This window comes from Mus musculus, chromosome 15 (genome assembly GCF_000001635.26).
Source record: "Mus musculus strain C57BL/6J chromosome 15, GRCm38.p6 C57BL/6J".
NCBI classification, from domain to species: Eukaryota; Metazoa; Chordata; class Mammalia; order Rodentia; family Muridae; genus Mus; species Mus musculus.
This window is the reverse complement of record NC_000081.6, coordinates 83797592-83817746: the sequence shown is the minus strand read 5'-3', so window position 1 is coordinate 83817746 and position 20155 is coordinate 83797592. Positions and strand designations below refer to the sequence as shown.

At 50.0% G+C, this 20155-nt stretch overlaps 1 protein-coding gene across 9 annotated transcripts in view; it reads right to left on the bottom strand.

Annotated features, from left to right (window-relative positions):
• Mpped1 (metallophosphoesterase domain containing 1) overlaps nt 1–20155 on the bottom strand; it is a 79016-nt gene that overhangs the window by 40741 nt on the left and 18120 nt on the right. For all 9 annotated transcript variants that reach the window (XR_003951367.1, NR_152841.1, XM_006520819.2 and 6 more), the window contains exon 3: nt 17563–17744. Coding sequence is in view for 7 of the 9 variants with exons in the window: in XM_006520819.2 (XP_006520882.1) it covers nt 17563–17744 (182 nt within the window). In the remaining 2 variants the exon portion in view is untranslated. The remainder of the gene's footprint in view (nt 1–17562; nt 17745–20155) is intronic.

Sequence of the window (20155 nt, the reverse complement as noted above, 5' to 3'; positions counted from 1 at the left end):
TTCCTGTTGTGTCAAACTCATCAGGTTATGGCAATCTGTTACAGCAGCCTCAGGAGATAAATGCAATAGTCAACACCAGAAGCCAAAGTCGATAGTCTTCAAAGCAGCCGGAGAGAGGGGTGGACTTGAGTTCTGCAGAGCAGGTGCGTGGTGGAGGGGGTGCGTGGTGGGGGAAGTGCGGATCTCAGCGCATCAAGCTGAAAAGCACTGCTGAGGGAAGGCACATATGATGTTTTGGGAAAGTGCTGGGAAAGAAGATGACTCTGGTGCTGATGCTGACAGCTCTGTGTGCTGTCTAATCCTATGTCAAAGCCCAGAAACCCAGGACCTGAGAGTATGAGCATTTGGGGGCTGGGCCTTTAAAGAGGTAATTAAAATAAAAAGGCTCCTGGAGGGGAGGCTATTTAATACATGAAACATGGGTCTTACAAGAAGAGGAGAGTGGGCACAGGCTAAGGGGCACATGCAAGGTCATAGCAAGAAGACGCCATAGTCAGGCCCAGGAAACTCAACAGGGACAGCGCTTGTCCTGAGAGCCTGACAAACTGAGACCAATCCCTGGAATTTGCAGAGATGGGAGAACCGACCGGAAGCACATGGCTAGCACACAGTACACAACATGGCAGAAATAAGAGAGTCACTGCCTCGACTCCAAGAAAGAACAACCCTTGAGAAGGTGAAAGTAATCCTCCAACCCCAGCCTCCAACATGAGCCGTGGCATGCACACGTACATACATCACACACACACACACAGAATAGCTACATATGCAAATAAAGCTTAATAGGAAGACAACTATGTACAAGCTGCAGAGAGCAGCCCCAGAAGAAACTTCTAAAACCTTGATCTCAGATGCCCAGCATCCGTAACTGTGAGGAGTGAAACAGAGCCCTTGAGAGGATCAATGTGGTGGCACTGCCAGAGATGCACCGGAAGTATGTCGATGAAAATGCTGATTAAAACACGAGACAAGCCAGGCTTGGTGATACCCACCTGTGATCCTAGGACTTAGGAGGTAAAGCCAGGAGGGCTAAGAGCTCAAGGCCAGCCTGTACTACACAGCAAGTTTGAAGCCTGCCTGAGCTTTATGAGACCTTCGTTTTAAAATACAAAAGTGAACTGAAAGAAAATGAGCAGATACGGTGGCCCATGGGTGTAACACCGGTACCTGGAAGTCTCGGATAGAAGGATCATGAGTTTTGAGGCTACCCTAGGCTACATAGTGATATACTGACTCAGAATGAAAAAAAAAAAACAGAGTTGGGGACAGGGAAGAGGTTCAGTTGCTAGAGTGTTTGCCTGACACTCACATAGCCCCGAGTCCCAGCCCCAGTACTCCCTAAACCATATGTGGTGGTACAAGCCTGTAGTGCCGGCACTTGGAAGCTACTCGGCTACGGAGACTATTCTGGGCTACATGAGGCCCTGTCTAAAAACTAGCAGCAACAAAACTTACAAATCAAAGATGTTAAAGTGTCATCTACTATGACGTGCGCTCTTTTCCACAACTTGTATTTAAATTTTTATAGATTTAAATTATGGCAAAGGTGAGCAGCCCGGACCCCAGCAGAAAGAGCTCCAGTGTGTCGGGCACTCAGAGTTCTAGAAAGGCCATTCTGAGAAAGCTGCCCTTGGTTCCACGCCACCAGAAGGTTGCACAGCATCCCCTGGGGGGAATCAGGTCTGCAGGACTGCCGCCTTCCTGGAGTTACAGAAGGTGCAGGGCTTCAAAAGGATCCTAAGACACCACCCAGCTAGAGCCAACCTACAAGGGAAAAGGTTTCACCCAAAGCCAAGTTCATTATGGCTGCAACAGAAATAATTATCAGGACATGATTAAGACTCAATGTTTTGGGGGCTGAGGGGATGGCTCTGAGGTAAAAGTGCCTGCTCTAAAACATGGGCACCTGAGTTCAGATCCCCTCACTCACATAAAAGCCAGGTGCCTGTCCATAACTCCAGCGCTTGTTAGCAAGGAACCAGGAGGTTCACTGGAGCTCGCTGGCCCCAGTCTAGCCAAATCAGTAAGCCCCAGGTTCAGTGAGAGACTGTCTCAAAAACATCGATGCCAACCCAGGCCTCTAAACACATGCATGCACCCACACATGCATGCACCCACACATGCATGCACCCACACATGTATGCACCCACACATGCATGTACCACACATGCATGTACCCACACATGTATGCACCCACACATGTATGCACCCACACATGTATGCACCCACACATGCATGCACCACACATGTATGCACCCACACATACATGCACCCACACATGTATGCACCCACACGTGCATACACAACAAACAATAGAAAAGTTGATGATTTAAATTTTCCAATAGATTTCTTTGTAAAATGGGACATCTTCAGGGTGAATGATTACCTTAGACACTTGGGCACGCTGAAGTAAATCGCCTTGCTGCCTCGGTTTACCCAGTCCTTCATTCTACAGTCATTTCCTTGGCCCTTACAGGTGCCACCTCACAGTGACAGCAGGACTAGGTCCCCACCTAAGTGTTTTGGGGACAGTGTGGCAAAAGCAAACAGCTGAGGCCTTTTTCTGGCCGGGGAGGGGGGGAGTCTGCATAAGAAACAATGAAGGCCAAGCAGTAGCTCCCCCTGCAAAGGTTGGGGTGCCCCAGAAGAGCATCACATACAAGAGAGGCTGGAGGGGGGAAACAATTGCAACCTATTTGACAACAGTGTCGATGCCCAGAGTGGATGAAGGGAGAGGTGGAACCAGGCCTGGGGGGGGGGGTACCAGACAAGTCCCACCAAAGCAGGTTGTCCTGTTTCACTGCTTCTACTGTGACAAAACAACCTTACAGAAAGCAACTTAGGGGTAAGGGGTGTTTATTTCAGCTTATAATGCCACATTGTAGTCCATCCTCGTGGGGAAATCAAGGCAGGGACTTCAAACAGCTGGTCACGTCACAACAACAGTCAAGAGCAGAAATAATGGGATGGAGCCAGGCTCACTCATTGACTTCCTTCTGCTCAACTTGATTTCTCTACTCTTACCCAGATCAGACCCTCCTGCTTAGAGAATGGTGCCGCCCACAGTGGGCCGTGCCCTTTCACATCAATCAACGTCATTACAACAATCTCTCACATATACGCCCCTAGACCAAGCCAATGTAAACACCCTCATTAAGGCCTCTTCTGAGTGATTTTAGGCTGTATCAAGTTGACAAAGCTAACCCTCACACCAGGTATCAGGACACAGCAAGCAAGGAATCTCTGGGGGGACCTTAAGGGGGTTGTTGCACTGTTCAATACATTTTTTTCAAATGCTACTATGATGGTATCAGTTGGGGAGTGACTATTTTGAGGGTTGGGGATGTGACGGAATCCAGCTCTCCTCTGTCAGCTCCCAGCTCCCCCTTCAGCTTCTCGGCTGTCAACCCAGCCCAGAATTAGCTCAAAAGGGCCCTGCACGCTTGCAGGTCCTCATTTGCTTCACGCTTTCTGAGAAAGGTGTGAAATTCTCCTTGTGAGAAATCAGAGAACAAACTTCGGTGCTTCAAATATCTGCTTTTCTTTGAAAACAAATTTCAAAGGGCTAAATCCGAACTTTTCAATGTCTGAAAAAACAAGGAAGCTACACACTTGGATGGTATTAATAATTAAAGCCACCACTAAACCGCACCCCAGGCTCTCTGGATGTGTGCATACAGTTACCACCGCAGTCACTACGACTGCGTCTGTCCCTCACCAGGCCCATGCCAAGCCTGGAATATTCGCTGCTCCCTGACCCTTCCAACCTCAGCCACCTTCATAGAGAAAAAAACCTGCAGCTCAGACAGAAAGCATCCAACACCACATGCTGAGAATCAGAGGCATGAGGACCTCAGGATTTACACACCGCAGCCCCTAATGACTGTCATGTTCAGATCTTGCAGCAGCCTACAATACAGCTGCCTCAAGGCTGTGGAGGCAGACGTCGGCAGGGAAGTAAAGATTTTTCAGGTCTACCCAGGAGGCACACCAACAGGCAAGGCCAGGGAGGGGATCTCCCAACCCATCGCAAAAGCTTAGGCCTCATTTTGAACATGATGCAAGCCGGGTTTGTAGACATGGCCACATCCCAGCTCCCTCCAAAAACCACAAGGCCTAACAGTATGGGGGTGCTCAGGGACTCTGGGCTTCAGATACACAGTGTGAAAGGGATGTCGGTTACCCCACCAGGGTCAATTTATAGGTTGGCTTCCAACAAGGCTGAAAAGAACATGCCTGGTCTCAGGGCCACTGTACTGAGGTGATGGGCTTGCTTCATGTACCATGTCCCCATAGCAGTTGGTGTCCCTGGGAAGGTCCCAGGGCTCTGCCAATCATGGCATCAATAAGCAGCCCCCACCTGCTCAGCAGCTCCAATATATCCCAACCCTCCCACACTCCCAGCTGCGGCCACTGTCCCTGTCTCTCACCACATCAGCTGAGGCAAAAATGGTGAGTTCATTTACCTTGCACCTGCCTGCGCATCTGAAGCCTCCGAACCGCCTCATTCAGGCTCACAGAGGGCCTGTCGGTGCCTCTCCCTCCAGAGAGGCTCACCATCCTGCTCAAGGTCACACAGCAGGGAGTATGTGGAGGGGGTGACCACATACAGGAGTCAACTGCCTTTCCAATGTGTAGAAACCTCAATGGGTTCTACTGTTGGGGGCAGGGCGGGAGGCCTAGGTAGAAGCCCAGAGTACCTGTGTCTGTGAAGGGACTTGCACCTGGAACTTGGACCATGGGCTAAGACTTGTGGGTCCCGACCCCTTCTGTGGCTGAACAACCCTTTCACAGGGGCCACTTAAGACCATTGGAAAACACAGATACTTTCACTACTTCATAAATATAGCAAAATTGAAGTTATGGCGTAGCAATGAAAATAACTTTATGGTTGGGGTCACCACAACATGAGGAATTGTATTAAAGGGCTGCAGCACCAGAAAGTTGAGAACTGTTGGATTATGAAATGAAGGCCTTCTAGACTTAAGGGATAACATCATCAAGTGCCTACTAGGGCTGGCACTGTCCATGGTTCTGTAGAGAGACCATCACCCTGAAGTATGGGGGCTCCCAGTCTCCAGTTTTCCCATCCGTAAAGTAGGGACAGTGTTACTCGGGCCTGGGGCTGCCCATCTCAGATTAGAAGAAAGGAAAACACAAGAAACTGACTGAGAACTGTGACATTGTTGTTAAACTCCTGTGAACTCCCACTTGGCTTTGGAGAAAAATGTGCTTTTCAACAGGAAACCTGGGAGGCTGAAATCCCCAAATCCTATCAGCAACTTCAATTTGATTTGACTTTCATTGTCGTTGACGAAATAAAACACCATTCCTTTTCACTCTATCACAGCTATCTTGCTAAATGGAACCGTTTCCCTGTCTGTAATGAAGACAGTAACCACACATCCCTCCAGGTGCATCTGTGTTGTCCGGTGGCATGGGCTCCTGTGGCTACTTCATTTCAAACTGATTACAAACAAGTACAATGGAAAACTTAGTTCCTCAGTCACACTGGGATTTCAAGGGCCTGATACTCCCCATGAGTCCAGTGGCTCCCATGAACAACGCAGGTATAAAGCATTGCTACTACCTCAGAAAGTTCTGGAAAGTGCTAGTCTAGGGCCTTGATACTCAAGTGTGGTCCTGATGGGGGTAGGGGCAACACTGATGTCTTACAGGAGAAACCTTGAGTTCACTGGGAACCTGCCCAGCAGAGAGCCAGATAATACAGTCTGAGATGAGCCAGTGTGAAGGCAAACAAAAGGCCAGAGCCAGGCAGAGTGGTATGTGCCTATAATCTCAACTGAGGCAGGAGGATGGCACACTTGAGAATAGGCTGGGCTGTAGCTTGTGCAAAATTAAGACTTGGCCTCAAAAACAAACCAACACAAGCAGGCAAAATGGCTCAGTAGGTAAAGGGGCTTGTAGCCACGACTGATCACCTGACTTAATCCCCCAAAACCCTCGTGGGGCAGAAGAGAGTCTTGACATCAATGCATGCCATGGCCTTCAGACCACCCTTCTACAATATAAACAAACGGATGGTTTTAAAGATTTAAAACAAAACCCAGGGACTAGAAGGATGACTCAATTGGTAAAGTGTACACTACACACACACAAGCATGGAAACAGTTCACACACACACATATACACACACACACATACACACACACACACACACACACACACACACACACACACACACAAGAAGCTGGGCAGGGCATTGTGGCTCAAACTGGTAATTGAAGTATGGGAGGCAGAGACCAGAGGATCTTTGGGGCTCCACGGCCAGTGATCCAGGAGGATCAGTGAGATCCTGCCTCAAAAAAACAAGGTGGAGGAGCACGTCAGAAATGGCAGCTGAGACTGACCTCTCACCTCCATAAGCATGTACACACACATGAACCCCACACACATACACACACTTCAAACACAGAAACACATACAAACATTCACCCCCACAACAGGAGCCACATACACATGTACCTTACACAGAGAAACACGTACACAGGAACACACATATACCTTACACAAGGAAACACACACATACATACATACACACACACACAAAGGAATACACATGCATCTTAGACACACACAGAAACACACATAGATACATACATACATACACACACAGGAACACACACATAAATATATAAATGTATACACAAACATACAGGAACACATTTATATACACATATATACACAAGAACACATACATGCATACACACATGCATACATACACACACAAAGGAACACATACATACACTCATACACACCCAGGAACATACAACATACATACATTCATTCACACACAGGAATACACACACATACACACATACACACACAAAGAAACACACACACACACATATATATATATGTACATATATGTATATACATATATATATACACATACACACATACATACATACATACACACATATACAGGAACATTCATACATACATACATACATACATACATATATATACATACATATGCACATACAGGAACACACATACATACATACACACATATACAGGAACACACACACATACATACATACATATGCACATACAGGAAAACACACATACATACATACTCACATACAGGAACACACATACAGAAGAACATACACAATCTCACAGTGAATAGACTGGGATGGCAGACCTCTCCCCTGAGAAGAGGCAGCACTATGCTGAGAACAAGGACTCCAGCACCTGCCACCTCTCTGAGTGACAGCCTTCTCCAGAGGAAGCCAGGCCCAGAGCTTCTCAGGAGGCTGATGCTGAGCCCAGGTGCAGATTCTGGTGCGGGGCGCTGAGAGAGAGAAAATCTTCCAGGCATTTCAGAGCTCTTGCACAGGGACATGAGACTTTAGCTCCGTGTTGGCCAGGATTTCCTGGCTTCCTGATTATTCCTGTTCTGGAATATGATCCAATATGAAAATGACATTTTAAAAACCCACGGGCTTATTTCACATCCAAACACATCCTTCCATGTTTGTGCAGAAGAGGAAGCATATCCAAGCAAGATTCACTTCCCGACTCTGAACAAGCAGCTGGCTAGTTCTCTGTCCACATCATGACGGTTCATCTGCACGACCAACTTCACTCAATTCAGAATCACTTAGGAGATAACTGAATATGCCTGCAAGGCAGTCCAGAGAGGTTTAAATGAGGAAGGAGGACCAACCCTGAACATGGGCAGCACCATTCTCTAGGCTGGACAGCACCATTCTCTAGGCTGGGCAGCACCATTCCCTAGGCTGGGCAGCACCATTCCCTAGGCTGGGCAGTGCCATTCCCTAGGCTGGGCAGTGCCATTCTCTAGGCTGGGCAGCACCATTCCCTAGGCTGGGCAGTACCATTCCCTAGGCTGAGCAGTGCCATTCCCTAGGCTGGGCAGTGCCATTCCCTAGGCTGAGCAGTGCCATTCCCTAGGCTGGGCAGTGCCATTCCCTAGGCTGGAGTCCCAACCTGGGGGGAAGAAAGCATGCTGAGCACCAGCACTTATCTCTGCTTCCTGAGTGTGGACACAGCATGACCAGATGCCTCACATGATGGTCACCCTGCCTTCCCTGTTAGATGGACTGTGCCCTGGAAGTGTGAGCCAGAATGAAACTCTCCTCCCTGGAGCTGGGTTTGTCAGGTATTCTTGTCAGTCTTGAGAAAACATTGACTAACACACACTCCCTGACCAAGAGCTAACTAGTGTAGATGAGCCCTACATGAGAAGGAAGGTCAGACCACATGTCACGATCACACTGTATCCTCCAACCGGAAGAACAACACATTTATCACTGCAGAGGACAGTCACCTGTCCCCCATGCCACAACTAGGAGGCAGATGAGTTAGGTCTTAAGTCAAAATGGTCCAACCTGGTCCCAGCATCACCCTCCTCTGTCTTCTCATCCTCTGGTCTTCTTTTCCTCTTGTCTTAATGCCTCTGGGGTGAGTGGGTGTCTCAGTCCGTTCCTGCCACTATATCCTTCAGAATCTAGCACAAACCGTGGAGTCAGGGAGGTGTGTATAGACTAGATGAAATGGAAACTCGGCTACCGGCGTGTAGAAGCTTTAGTCTTAGGTTCCCTGCAGTCCCACAACCTGTCTGAGCCTACCCTCCCACAGTCTAAACACTACCCAATGCCCGAGCCCACCAAAGTGCCTCCTGCCTGAAGCTTTCACTTCCTGGACTTCATTCCCACCCTCACTGGGCCTTGGCTTCCCTGAATGTTCCCTCAGCCACTCAGTGGATCTCCTAGTCCTTGTACCTGCCCAGAATGTGCCAGGACAGGATCAGTACCCATGCCACCCACTCTGCTCCACCTTCATCTCAGTGGGTCCTAGACTCTCCTGATGCTCTCTGCTCCAGACCACCTTGCTCTCTCACAGCTCTGGCTGTGCATGCTCTGCCCTCTCCCTTGGCTTCACAGAGACTCACAGCTGAATCCCCCGTGTCTGGAGTCGAACCCAGACAAGGTGCTCACCTAGTGCCTACTGAGTTACAGACCCTGAAAACTGGAAAATGTGTACGAAGGGTGACCATCGGGATGGGCTGTAAAACTGCCAAGAAGTGGAATCTCTGGGCAGTAAAGATGCCTGTGAGAGAGTGGCAAGGAGGAGGCAGGAGGGGGCAGAGCAGAAAGGGGTGTGACAGGAGGGGCGAGGCTGGTATCTGTGGGCACAGTGGTGGCACGCTGATTGATTTTACTATCTATAGGAGGTGAAGATGTTATGAGTAACCAAGTAGAGGCAGTAAAAAAGAATTCCCAAACCAGCAGGGGACTTCAATCAGTCCAAAAGAAAGCGGGGGTGGTGTGGGGGACAGGAAGCTCAAAATGAGTGACAGAAAGGGACATGTTTTATACACTAGAAAACACTAAACAAACTTTTGTGATTATCCAAACATAAAATCCTTTGCCAAGATCCTCCCACAGGGAAAGACACCGGTGGAACCCTGGAGGTGAACCCAGAACTAAATGAGAAATGTCAGTGGAAAGAGACATCACACGGGCCGACATTGGCAAATCCCCATTTCCACTGTGCCCCACCCCAACCCCGGGAAGCTCAAACCCCAATTTCCACTCACAGAGCCCAAGCATTGATACTTCAGGTTTCAGGTGCTTGTTTTTAAATCATCATGAACACTGAAGTGTTTTTATTACACCATTATTGGTTTCGTAAGACATCCTAAACCCTCTGACATAAGACAAGATACAAATAAGCAAAAACTAAACCCTAAGCCATACTAGAACTGCTGGGAGTCCGGAGCTCTTAGAGGAATACAATTGTCTTATTCAAACTTAATTTTTGTTATAATTGTTGTTGCTGTTATTTAAAGAGAGATATTTTAGATTATGGTCCTTAAAAAAAACCATAAAATATACCACAGTGGACCACAGTACACACACACACACACACACACACACACACACACACACACACCATTGCCGGTCTCATTTCATTTGAGAAACCATTCTGTTGTAAATAGGTAATTAGCGCTTAAGCACACCTTTCAAGGGGCTTATGCATTAACATGAAAATACTGTAATTATGGCTAGCCAAAATTGCCCACTACAACCTCTGATCTCAGCTCTTTCATCTTTATTAGAAGTTAATTTTCTCCCTTTTAGCCCCTAAAATACAGTTTGGCTTTGTACGGTTGTTGTTTTTTTTTAAATAGAGAATATAGAAAATTATTTTTCAAGTGAATCCCAACCCCTACAGCATGAGGCACACTCTAGTGGTCTAGACTGGCCCCGCCCATCAGTCACTCTCTCACAAGCTGGTGACAGCGACCCCATCAGAAGCCTTGCCTGACAGAGTCTGACGGCAAAGCTACCAGAGAGGATGCCAGGCCACAGTGGGAAAAAGAGTGGTCCCTGTAATGGTTCATGGGGCTGGGACATTGGCCATACCAACCTGGCAACTTGAGTTTGATCCCCAGAACCACATAAAGGTAGAGAGGGAAAGCCAACCCCACAAACTTGTCTGTGACCTCACAGAAACCTCTCCACACAGAATAATATGCATTGTAAAAAAAGGGGGTGGGTAAAAAAAAAACACACGTCACATACTTTTATAAAAATGACCTCATGTGACAAAGTGGACATGGGACATTTTTAAAAGCCTTTAAAAAAAAGCAAATTAAATAAATCAACAAGAAACAAGAGTGAACTACAACAACTGTAATATTCACTCCTGAGTCTCAGCTCCTGAAAATGTCTGAACACTGATGTAGTGGGCAACAGAATGAACTAGAGCCCAATTATCTAGCTAAGGTACACACTCAACAATCACTATTGTTAGCTTTCAAGAAGAAAAGAAGGTACGTCGGCTATTCTTTTAAATTTATTCTTTGAGATATTTATATAGGAATGAAATAAATTTTAATGATACCTCCTCTATCGCCCCACTATCATTCCCCTATGCTCAACTTTGTGCCCCCCCCCGTCTTCCTCCCTCCCTCCCTCTGTCTGTCTATCTGTCCTTCTGTCTGTTGGTCTGACCATCTGTCTGTCTTGCTTGCTTGCTTACTTGATTGCTTTCTCGTTATTCCTTTGTGCTCAACTAGTGCTGTCCAAATGCATTTAGTAGGGCCATCTATTGGAGTGACTACAACCTATCAGGGGCCATGCCCCTAAGAAAAATGACTCTCCCTTTCCCACCTGCCTGCAGCTGACAAATGTCTCCTCATGCAGACAGGGGCCTTCAGAAACAAGCCCCCCCCCCCCAGCTCCCTCCCCGTGCTAGAGTGTTGACTAGCTTGGTCTTGAGCAGGCTTACAAAGGCAGCTGCTGTGAGTCTGAGCACATACTGTGGTTAGATTATTTTTTTTAACTAATGTGTCCCCACAGGAACTTTATCCCATCTTATCCTCTTACCCTCTTAGCAAGCATCTGATCAATGGTCCTTGCTGATGCGAGGACCAGGCATCAGTCTTCTCCTGTCTCACCTTTAGTTTCTCCTCCCTGGCCCTGGGCCTCTGCACTGCTGGGTCAGTCTGAGCCACCATGGCCTCTGGCCAGCACTAACTGCAGCCTCCCAGGCCCAGCAGGCTCTGTCTCCTGCATTGTATTCAATCTCCACCCTGCAGCCAGTGGAGATCCCTAGAACAGTGTGGCCTGTCCCTCCCTCAGAAGCTCTTGGTGACCTCAATGAAGCTAAGGTTTAACTCCAGAGACTGCAGACAAGTGGCCTGCATCTGGGCTCCCAGCAGCAGAAAGTTCACAGCTAGATCTTTCTCAGTTCCAGCCCCTCCCAGAGGGTCCTTCTAGGCAGCCCCCGCCTCAGTTAGCTAACACAACTCTGTGAGTTGATTGGAGTCTTCTTCTGTCAGTTACTAAATGGTTCCACCCTCTCACTTGGTAAGCTGTCACAACCTCGGGGGTGAAAAGGAAAACTTCCATGTTACTGTCATAGAATCTTCATATCAGGGAGCACGGAGATGAATCCACTGGGCTGAATGAAGACCCCTGTCTGTCTCCACAGCGAGGTGGGAGAGGCAGACCCCTCTACTAGCTTACGCTGGGGTGGAGACACCACAAGACTTGTGGACCCCAGCTGCACTGGGATCCTGGATGGGACCAGGAAATTCTAGTCTTATAACCAAGGTTCAGGGCTCTCATTTGATTGATATGAACGGGAGGTGGTCAACCAACTGCTTAGAACAGAGCCACAAGTGGCTCCAGGGACGTGACTTCAAGTTCTCTGGGTCCTGACATAAGCATAAGGCCCACCCATCCTGACACCCCAGCACTAAGAGCCCAGACCATGCTACCACACAGGCAGTTACAGGACCTGAGCCCCGAGTGCAGATGCCCTCCGGCTACTGGGCTAAAGTGGCCATAAAGTACAACCAGGTAGCCATTGTGGGAGTGGAGAGAGATGAGGGCCAGATGCTGGAGTTGGGACCAGATGCACACACAGATCAGAAGCACTCTCGGGAGTGGAGAGCCTCATGTCTTGAGGCGTGGAGACACAGAGAGGATAGATAAGAAATCAAGAACTAAACGAATCAGATGGAAGTGGGAATCTGCCCAACTTCTCAGGTCAAGAAGCCGTGAGCTACGGAGCCCCTCCCATCCAAGTCCAAGACTGGCCTCCTAAGAGGTGAGGGACAACAGGGACCACCTAACCAGAGACAGCCAATCAGGGGTGACTGAAGAGGACCATCCAACTACAGCATCGTCGGAAACATTTTTCGACAGGAATAATTAGATTGTGTAGACCATGAGCTGAACCCACTATACAGGGGGCTGGCAGGGCCAACCTTCCTGCACCTCCACCCGCTTGAACTGCAGAGAGACAGAAACGTGCAGGCCTTGGGCCTTCAGCACGGTCACAGCGACATCGCAAATGAGGCGAGATCCAGACCCCGGGTTTGCAGTAAATCTAGACTTCCTCCCACCAACCCCCCACTTCCTCCCTCGCAGATTTTAATTAAGGGTTTCCTTGCAGAAGACGGAGCTCTATTTAACTAAATCCTTGGCCCCCTTTTATATTGTCTTCTCTATCGTTCGATGCCAGGGTGCCAGGAAAAGTTAATTATAACTTCTAAACACTCCATTAAGCCCCCCCTCCCAGTCTTCCTCCTTTGCCCGAGGCCGAGTGACTAAATCAGCTGGTTCGTTGTGCCCGCCACAAACCTCGTTCTGATTTTAGCCTCCATGCTCAAGACTAAGCAGCCTTGGCTGAGCTAGCCTGGTCTCCATCTTCAGGCCTTCAGGGGCCCACAGGAGCCCACAGGATGAACAGGAGCCAGGTGGGCTGGCTCACCCAGCGCCACACCCATTCAGTAGGTGAGTGGAGAAGGCCAGCGGGCTAAGAGGACAGATGATGACATTAGGATCCAGACAGGCAGCCACCAGCCACTAGTTACGTGGTAAGATGCAGCTTGCTCTACAAGGCATGGGGGTGGGGCAGAGCTCTGGAAAGTAAAGACAAGCCTAAAGGCCTAGTGATGCCTGTGAGGAGGGGTCTGGGGCAGCCTGAACTATCCATTGGCCCTGGAGAAAGCTGGAAGTATCCCACTGGTCTGGGTGGGATAAGAGCTGGGGCACTGCCTGTGGTTGAGAGGAAGAACAAAGGAACCTCCCCATGCATACACACACACACACACACACACACACACACACACACACACACACCATGGATCAGGATGGGGTTCCAACGACATGATAAAGCAACAAAGGGGACCCAGAACACAGGAGGGAGAACTCTGCAGGAGTGTCAGTGAGGTGCCAGGTACACAGAGCAGAGGCTGGGGGCTGGGATGATGGGAAGGAAGGGGCTGCTCACCCTAGGACATGCCAAGGCTGAGACCTGAAGCTGCAAAAGGGAATGAAGGCCATGTGCCCCCAGTCAGGAGCCAGGAGGCAGTCCCAGGCAGCCCAGCTATGAGCTGGTATTTTCCCAATAGGAATCCCGCCTGGTGTCTTCACCCGGGGAACTCTGAACTAACCAACCTTGGGAAGGGAAGGGACTCTGTGCTGCCTGCTGATCACGGAGTTGCCTGAGGCAATGTCCTCAGCCATTTCTTAACTTCTGACTGGGACAGTTAAGAAATACGGCACCGCTCCAAGGACACTGATGGATACCCGTCCTGAGGAAAACACAGACATCCTTGCATGCGGTACCTCAGCCTGTCTCACTGAGTCTCTGTGCTAGCTTCACACCTCCTTCCTGTCTAACAGGAACTGGCCTGGAATGGAACTTCACATCTTATCCCTGAGGCCAGCAGGTGGCGAAGACCCTGCCTGGGGTTCAGGTCCAGGATGTGGGAGGTAACACAGCCTGCAGGCTAAGAAAGGCTCTGGGTACATTGGGATGGCTGAATAGCCAGGGGGGACTCTTGTCCATGCTGTCCATCCATCCCTCCTGGATAGGCACACAGCACCAGCCACCAGGAAGACCAGGTCTCCTCGGAGCCAGAAGCTCTGACTTTACCTGCTGCAGAATAGCGCTCGCTCCCCTGAAGGAACTGGGAGAAAGCGGGGCCGTGAAGAAGGGAATCTCCTGATCCTGCCACCCAGATGGCAATTCTGGAACCTTCCAGAGTTTCTGCCCGTGATGCTGCCGCCCTGACTCACTATCCAGATCTGCCTTTGGAAAGCCATGGGGACCCCCCTGCCACACCCTATCAAATCAGAAAGCCTCCATCACGTTTAGAATCCTAGCCCTACCTCCTTGCCAGCTCTCCTCAATTGCATCCATTTTGTTTTCTGACCCACCTCAGAGCCTATGGCAACCATGCCCCCTCTAGCCCACAGCCTTCTCCACTCTCTGTTCACCCTCCAACCTAGTCTGAGGTCACCTTTGCAGGATGTCCCATGACCGCCCAACCTGCAGTACCACATCCCTGGGTCCCCAGGTCAATCCTCAGCAGATTCCTGCTTCTCTCTGTCAACCCTCTTCCCACCAGACGGAGCAGGGCCGGGGACCTTTCCTCTCCACCGTCTCTGCACCTGACACATGCTGACTTTCCTATGGATGAATCAGAAGAACACTTTCTTCTGGCGGTCTGTTCTCTGTCTACAGAGACGGCTGACTGCAGAGATCACACGTCAACACTCGGAAACGGAGTCTCTGAACTTTCAGAAACGGTTGACATGAATTTACAGCCAGCCCTGCCAGCTCACCTCTGCACAGTCTCCCTCCTCTGAGCCTGCCCCCCTCCTGTCCTAGGGGAGTCTTGATATAGCAAACTGCAGTTCGCAGAAGCACCTGTGACACGCACTCCGCACTTTTCCAGTCCACAGAGCTCACCTGTCTCTCCCACCCACCTCCAATCTGTCTTTGGGGGTGGACAAGGCAAAGGGAGCCCGACCACCATGCTAAATGGGATAACTGGGGTCAGAAAAGACCTTCAGCTGCCACGGTCTGGCCCAGGAAGCAGACCCTGGGTGTCTGCTGCAAATGGTGAAGCCACACATGCTACTACTCCTAAGAGAGAGAGGCAGCAAAGAGCCTTGCTGCAGAGTCCTACTGCCCGAGTTTGATTCCCAACTCTGCCACATACTAGCTGTGTGAACTAGGGCGAGTTGCCTCGCTTCTCTGGACCTTCGTTTCTACTCTACAGAGTGGAGCTAACAAAAGCTGCTCCCTCCTGTCATCAGGGCTCAAGGAGGTGATTCTGCACAGGAGGGTACAGAGTAGATGCTCAGGAAACACGTGCTAGATACACATGCACTCTGTTTCTCTCTCTCTCTCTCTCTCTCTCTCTCTCTCTCTCTCTCTCTCTCTCTCTCTCTCTCACCTCCCAGTCTGAATCTCCAAGCCCTCGGGAGTCTCTCTTCTAGAGAAACCAATAACCGTTTCACCAAGTGGCTAATTCCTGGCCCTGGCCCTGGCCCTGGCCCTGGCCCTGGCCCTGGATCAAGACTAGCAGGCATCTCCCTGCTCTCCAGTCTGCAGCTCACCCTATACAGTGACAGTCCTGGGCTCTCCAAACACTTCAAGGCAGCCAAGGAAAAGAGACCCTGTGGAGGGAAAACTTCAGGGTCCATGCTTTGCCCCCAAACCATCTGACCACACCTATTGAGACTCTCAACGCTTCTATCAAGGCCCAAGCCTCCAACCCAAGCCCCCCCCCTTGAAGATTTCCCTTCCCTGGAGAAAGCCACAGCCCACTCCCATGCTCCCTTGATCCCTTGGTGACCTAGACCCACCGACCACTCAGCTAAGTATCTAAGCCCCACTGCAGGGTCCGTGAATTCTCATCTGTCAAGACAGGGTGCGAAGAGAAATATCTCGACAAAACAAGAGTCTGCCACACAGGGCCTGGCACATGGCAAGTGTCTGGCCTGCGGTGATCCTCACCCAGCCAAATAGAGCCTCTTATCTTTTGTCACTCATAGCAAAGAAATAAAGCACTCACCTGGACATAAAGAACCATGAAGAAGGCAGCCCAGAGCATGGCCAGGGAGACACCTGGCTGTTGCTGGCCTTGGCTACACACTCCCCTACCCTAGCCTTCACGTGTCTCCAGCCCAAATGAGGCTGGATTAAAATTTCCCATTTGAAAAAAAAAATCAATATTTAAAATGCCAAGCTTGCCAAGTGGAAGCAAAGCCTTGCTTGTAAATATTTGTCTCCCCTGGCAGAGCCAGGCCTTTCACTCGCTGCAGCTACCCACCTCATGGCCAGCCCCTGCTCCACAGCTCCCAGCCAGCTGCACCGTGGCACACCCAGGGACTGCAAAGGACTGTAAATTCTGGCAGCCGCAGTCGCAGTCACAGGGGAGCTTCCCACGGGGAAGGATCAACACATCTAAGTCTCCTCTCCAGGACAGCAGGCCTGGGCACCAGGCTACCCAGGAGCCATCCATCTGCCCACCCCTCCCCAAGGCAGACACAGAGCCACCTCACTGTGACTTTTCCACAGATTCCACAACATGCCAAGTCCCTACCCTAGGTGTTGGGAGAGGAGCATGCTAGGTTATCTCTTTATTAGCGAAAACAAAAAGCACCTGGACAAAGTTGTGCCCGCCATTACCTGCAGGGTCAGGCTCTGCCTCTGCCTACACACCAGCTGCTGGCCACAGAAAGCACAGCCTTAGATGCCTATATCCACATGGGTTCACCCATGTGAGAGCAGAGGGCTGTCCTAGCTGGAGGATGAACCACAAGCATATGAGTAGAGAACCGTCCCTGGCATCACTGTCCCCAGAAAGCCATTCGCCTCTCACCAGCTCACTCATTCATTCATTCATTCATTCATTCACCAGTTGCTTTGTGAGCACCTATGCCAGGCACTCAGGCCTGAACACACATGTGGACCAGACACAAGGGAGCCAAGCCCCTTTAGGAGGGTCTCCATGACCGAAGACTAACAAACAAGTCAGAGTCAAGATCAGTGTTGGAAAGGGGGGCCCCAGGTGGGACGGGAGAAGGGTCTGAGAAGGCAGGGAAGGCTCCCCAAGGTGGTGGATAGGCCCAGACCCAGAAGGTGCAGGACAGGGCAGGGCAGGGCAGGGCAGGGATGAGACCCAGATAGGAGAGGGCAGCTCCAGATATAACATCCTCCCAAGCACACCAAGTGTGCTCAGCATGCAAGACCTACCCAGCCATTCATTGAACTTCTTCACCTCGCTTGGGAGCCCCAGTTCCGTGAAGTCCCCAGCGTGGATCAGCACATCGCCGTAGGGCATTTGAATGGGATCTGTCCTTGAGTGAGTGTCAGAAACACAGACAAAACGTGTGTAGCCAGGTGGCTTTGGGGCATCGTGAGGCACTGGGTCCACCCTGTAGGGAGAGAAGAGGCTGCAGGTTACTGGGGTCACAGGGTTGTGAGCCTGTGAGGTGCTGGGTCTCCAGAATATAGCCCTTCCATGCTCCTCACCCCATCAAATCACTGTCCAACTGAACATGAGCCTTCTAGAGGACCCAGCAAAATGTCCTTGTCCCCTACACCTCAGCTTCCCCTGTCCCGTGGTGTAAGGGTTCATCTTTGCTGTCTACTTGGTGGAATTTTGGATCGCCATGAAAGCACAGGCCTGAGAGGGCCTACAAGGATATTTCCCCTGAAGGTTTCATCCTGAATGGAGGGGGCTCCACTGGAGTTCCAGACTGATTTTTAAAAAGGAGAGGTGAGCAGCAGTTGTCATCTGGCATCTGGCACAGTGTGACCCAGCTGCATCCTGCTCCTGCCACAATGCTCCCCTCCCATCCCCCACCCTCCACTCCCCCTGCCATGACAGACTGTATCCTCGAACCGTGAGCCGAGATAAACCCTTCCTGTTTTAAGCTGCTTCATCTGCTTTTATCTTTTCTTTTGTGTTTTATTTTTTGGTTTCTTTGTTTTTGAGGGTTTTTTTTGGTTGTTGTTGTTTGAGTTTTGGGGGGTTTTATTTTGTCATAGCAACATGGGAATCTCAGAGGACGACCATGAATGTGTCTGATCATCATGACCACATACAGCGCCTACAATTACAGCCGAGCTGTTCTGGACGAAAGCAGCGTTTCCGGCTTTGCTCACAACGTTTGGGCCTATGGAGATTTCAATGGAGAAACACTGTCTCCTGTGCTAGCTGTCTCTGCTTTGGCTAGAAGTCAGATTTTTTTTTCAGCCTCTCAAAACCATCTTTCACCCCCAGGGGCACTATTGCCGCGCTGACACTGTGTAGTCTGAAATCCCTGATCCATTCAAGAAAACTGGTCCTGAGTTCAGCACTCATCACAGTGCAAAGAATGCAGAAGTCCCATCTCCAAGAAGAACAGCAGAGGAGGGGCCCCAAAAGACCGGCGATAGTTTCGGTCATTTTGATACCAAGAGCCTTCTGGGATTGCGCAAGACAAAGACCCCTGCAGTCAGAAAACCAGGTTTCTACATCCAGCTCAGCCACTGTCACCTAGACACAAGCAGAACCCATGGCCTGGGTTTGCACCTGAGCTAGAACATTCCAGAAATGAAAAGAGCATAGCACAAGCTACATCCCGGTTCCCAGGAGCCCCAGCAGCTGGCTGAGGACCCCACCATAAGCCACTCATCCTGTGTTCTTCACAGAGCGTACAGGCATCCTGGTAACTTCACCAGGCTCCCAACGCTTAAAAACAACACGATGACATTTCAACAAGCAGCCCTCTCCAAACGAGTATGCCGCTGGAGGAGTCGTGTTTAAATCTAATTATGCGTCAAACCAAAAGCAGTACCGTATCAGTTACATAAATACTTTTAAAGACATCTTTCTAATTATCCTTTTTTTTTTTCAGACAATATACTTCGAAGAAATTTAATTAACACCTTATGAGAGACATGGGTTCAGCATGCTAATGTGCACGAAGCATCCTCCTGCTGGATCTGCAGCAGGTGGAGGAACCACTCCAGCCTCTCCCCATCCCTCAGGCACCACAGGAGGAAGCACCCTTGGTCCCCTCTGGGGGTTGTTAAGCCTAGATGGAGCCCCAGTGGCTTGGAGCTAAGCTGACTGGGAAGACAGAGAAATTTTCCAAATGAGTCCAGTAATGGGCCGCCAGGAAGGCGCTGGGCTGACGCTGGGCTGGTACTGGGTTGGAGCTGGGCTCTTGTCTCCTCTTTCCATCCACACATCCTGTGTTCAATTAGCACAAGTCCTGAGGACCTAATTGGATCCCTCCCCCCTCCAAGCCTAATGAGGACCAGAGGGATGAACAGGCTAGGATCCTGCCCACCAAGAGCTACCGATTTGACTAGGATGTGACCCTGTGGTTCCCAGTTGTAATGGGGCAGCAGAAGGGTTGAGGATCAGAGAAAACTACCGCTGCTCTGGGTTCCTGGAAGTGTCCAGAAGGAGGCAGCGTATGAACAGCTCTAGAATGGAAACCTCCTGGCAATTCTCACCTTCCCTGTGCCCTCTGGGACTCAGCATCTTCTCTCCAAGGCAGTCTAGCAGGCTGGGAGCCAGGGGAGGTTTCCACCTGCCCATCCTGACAGTGCTGACTGGACCACAGCAGATCACACTGGACACAGGAACTCGGGTAAACCAAATAAATCCATTTGTTCTCCCACCCATCACGCACGCACACATGCACCCCCTCACATACACACACACATACACACCACATACACACATCACACCACACACACACATACACACACCACATCACACATACATACACATACACACCCCCACCCCCACAAACACACACATACACAACACATACACGCACACATCCAT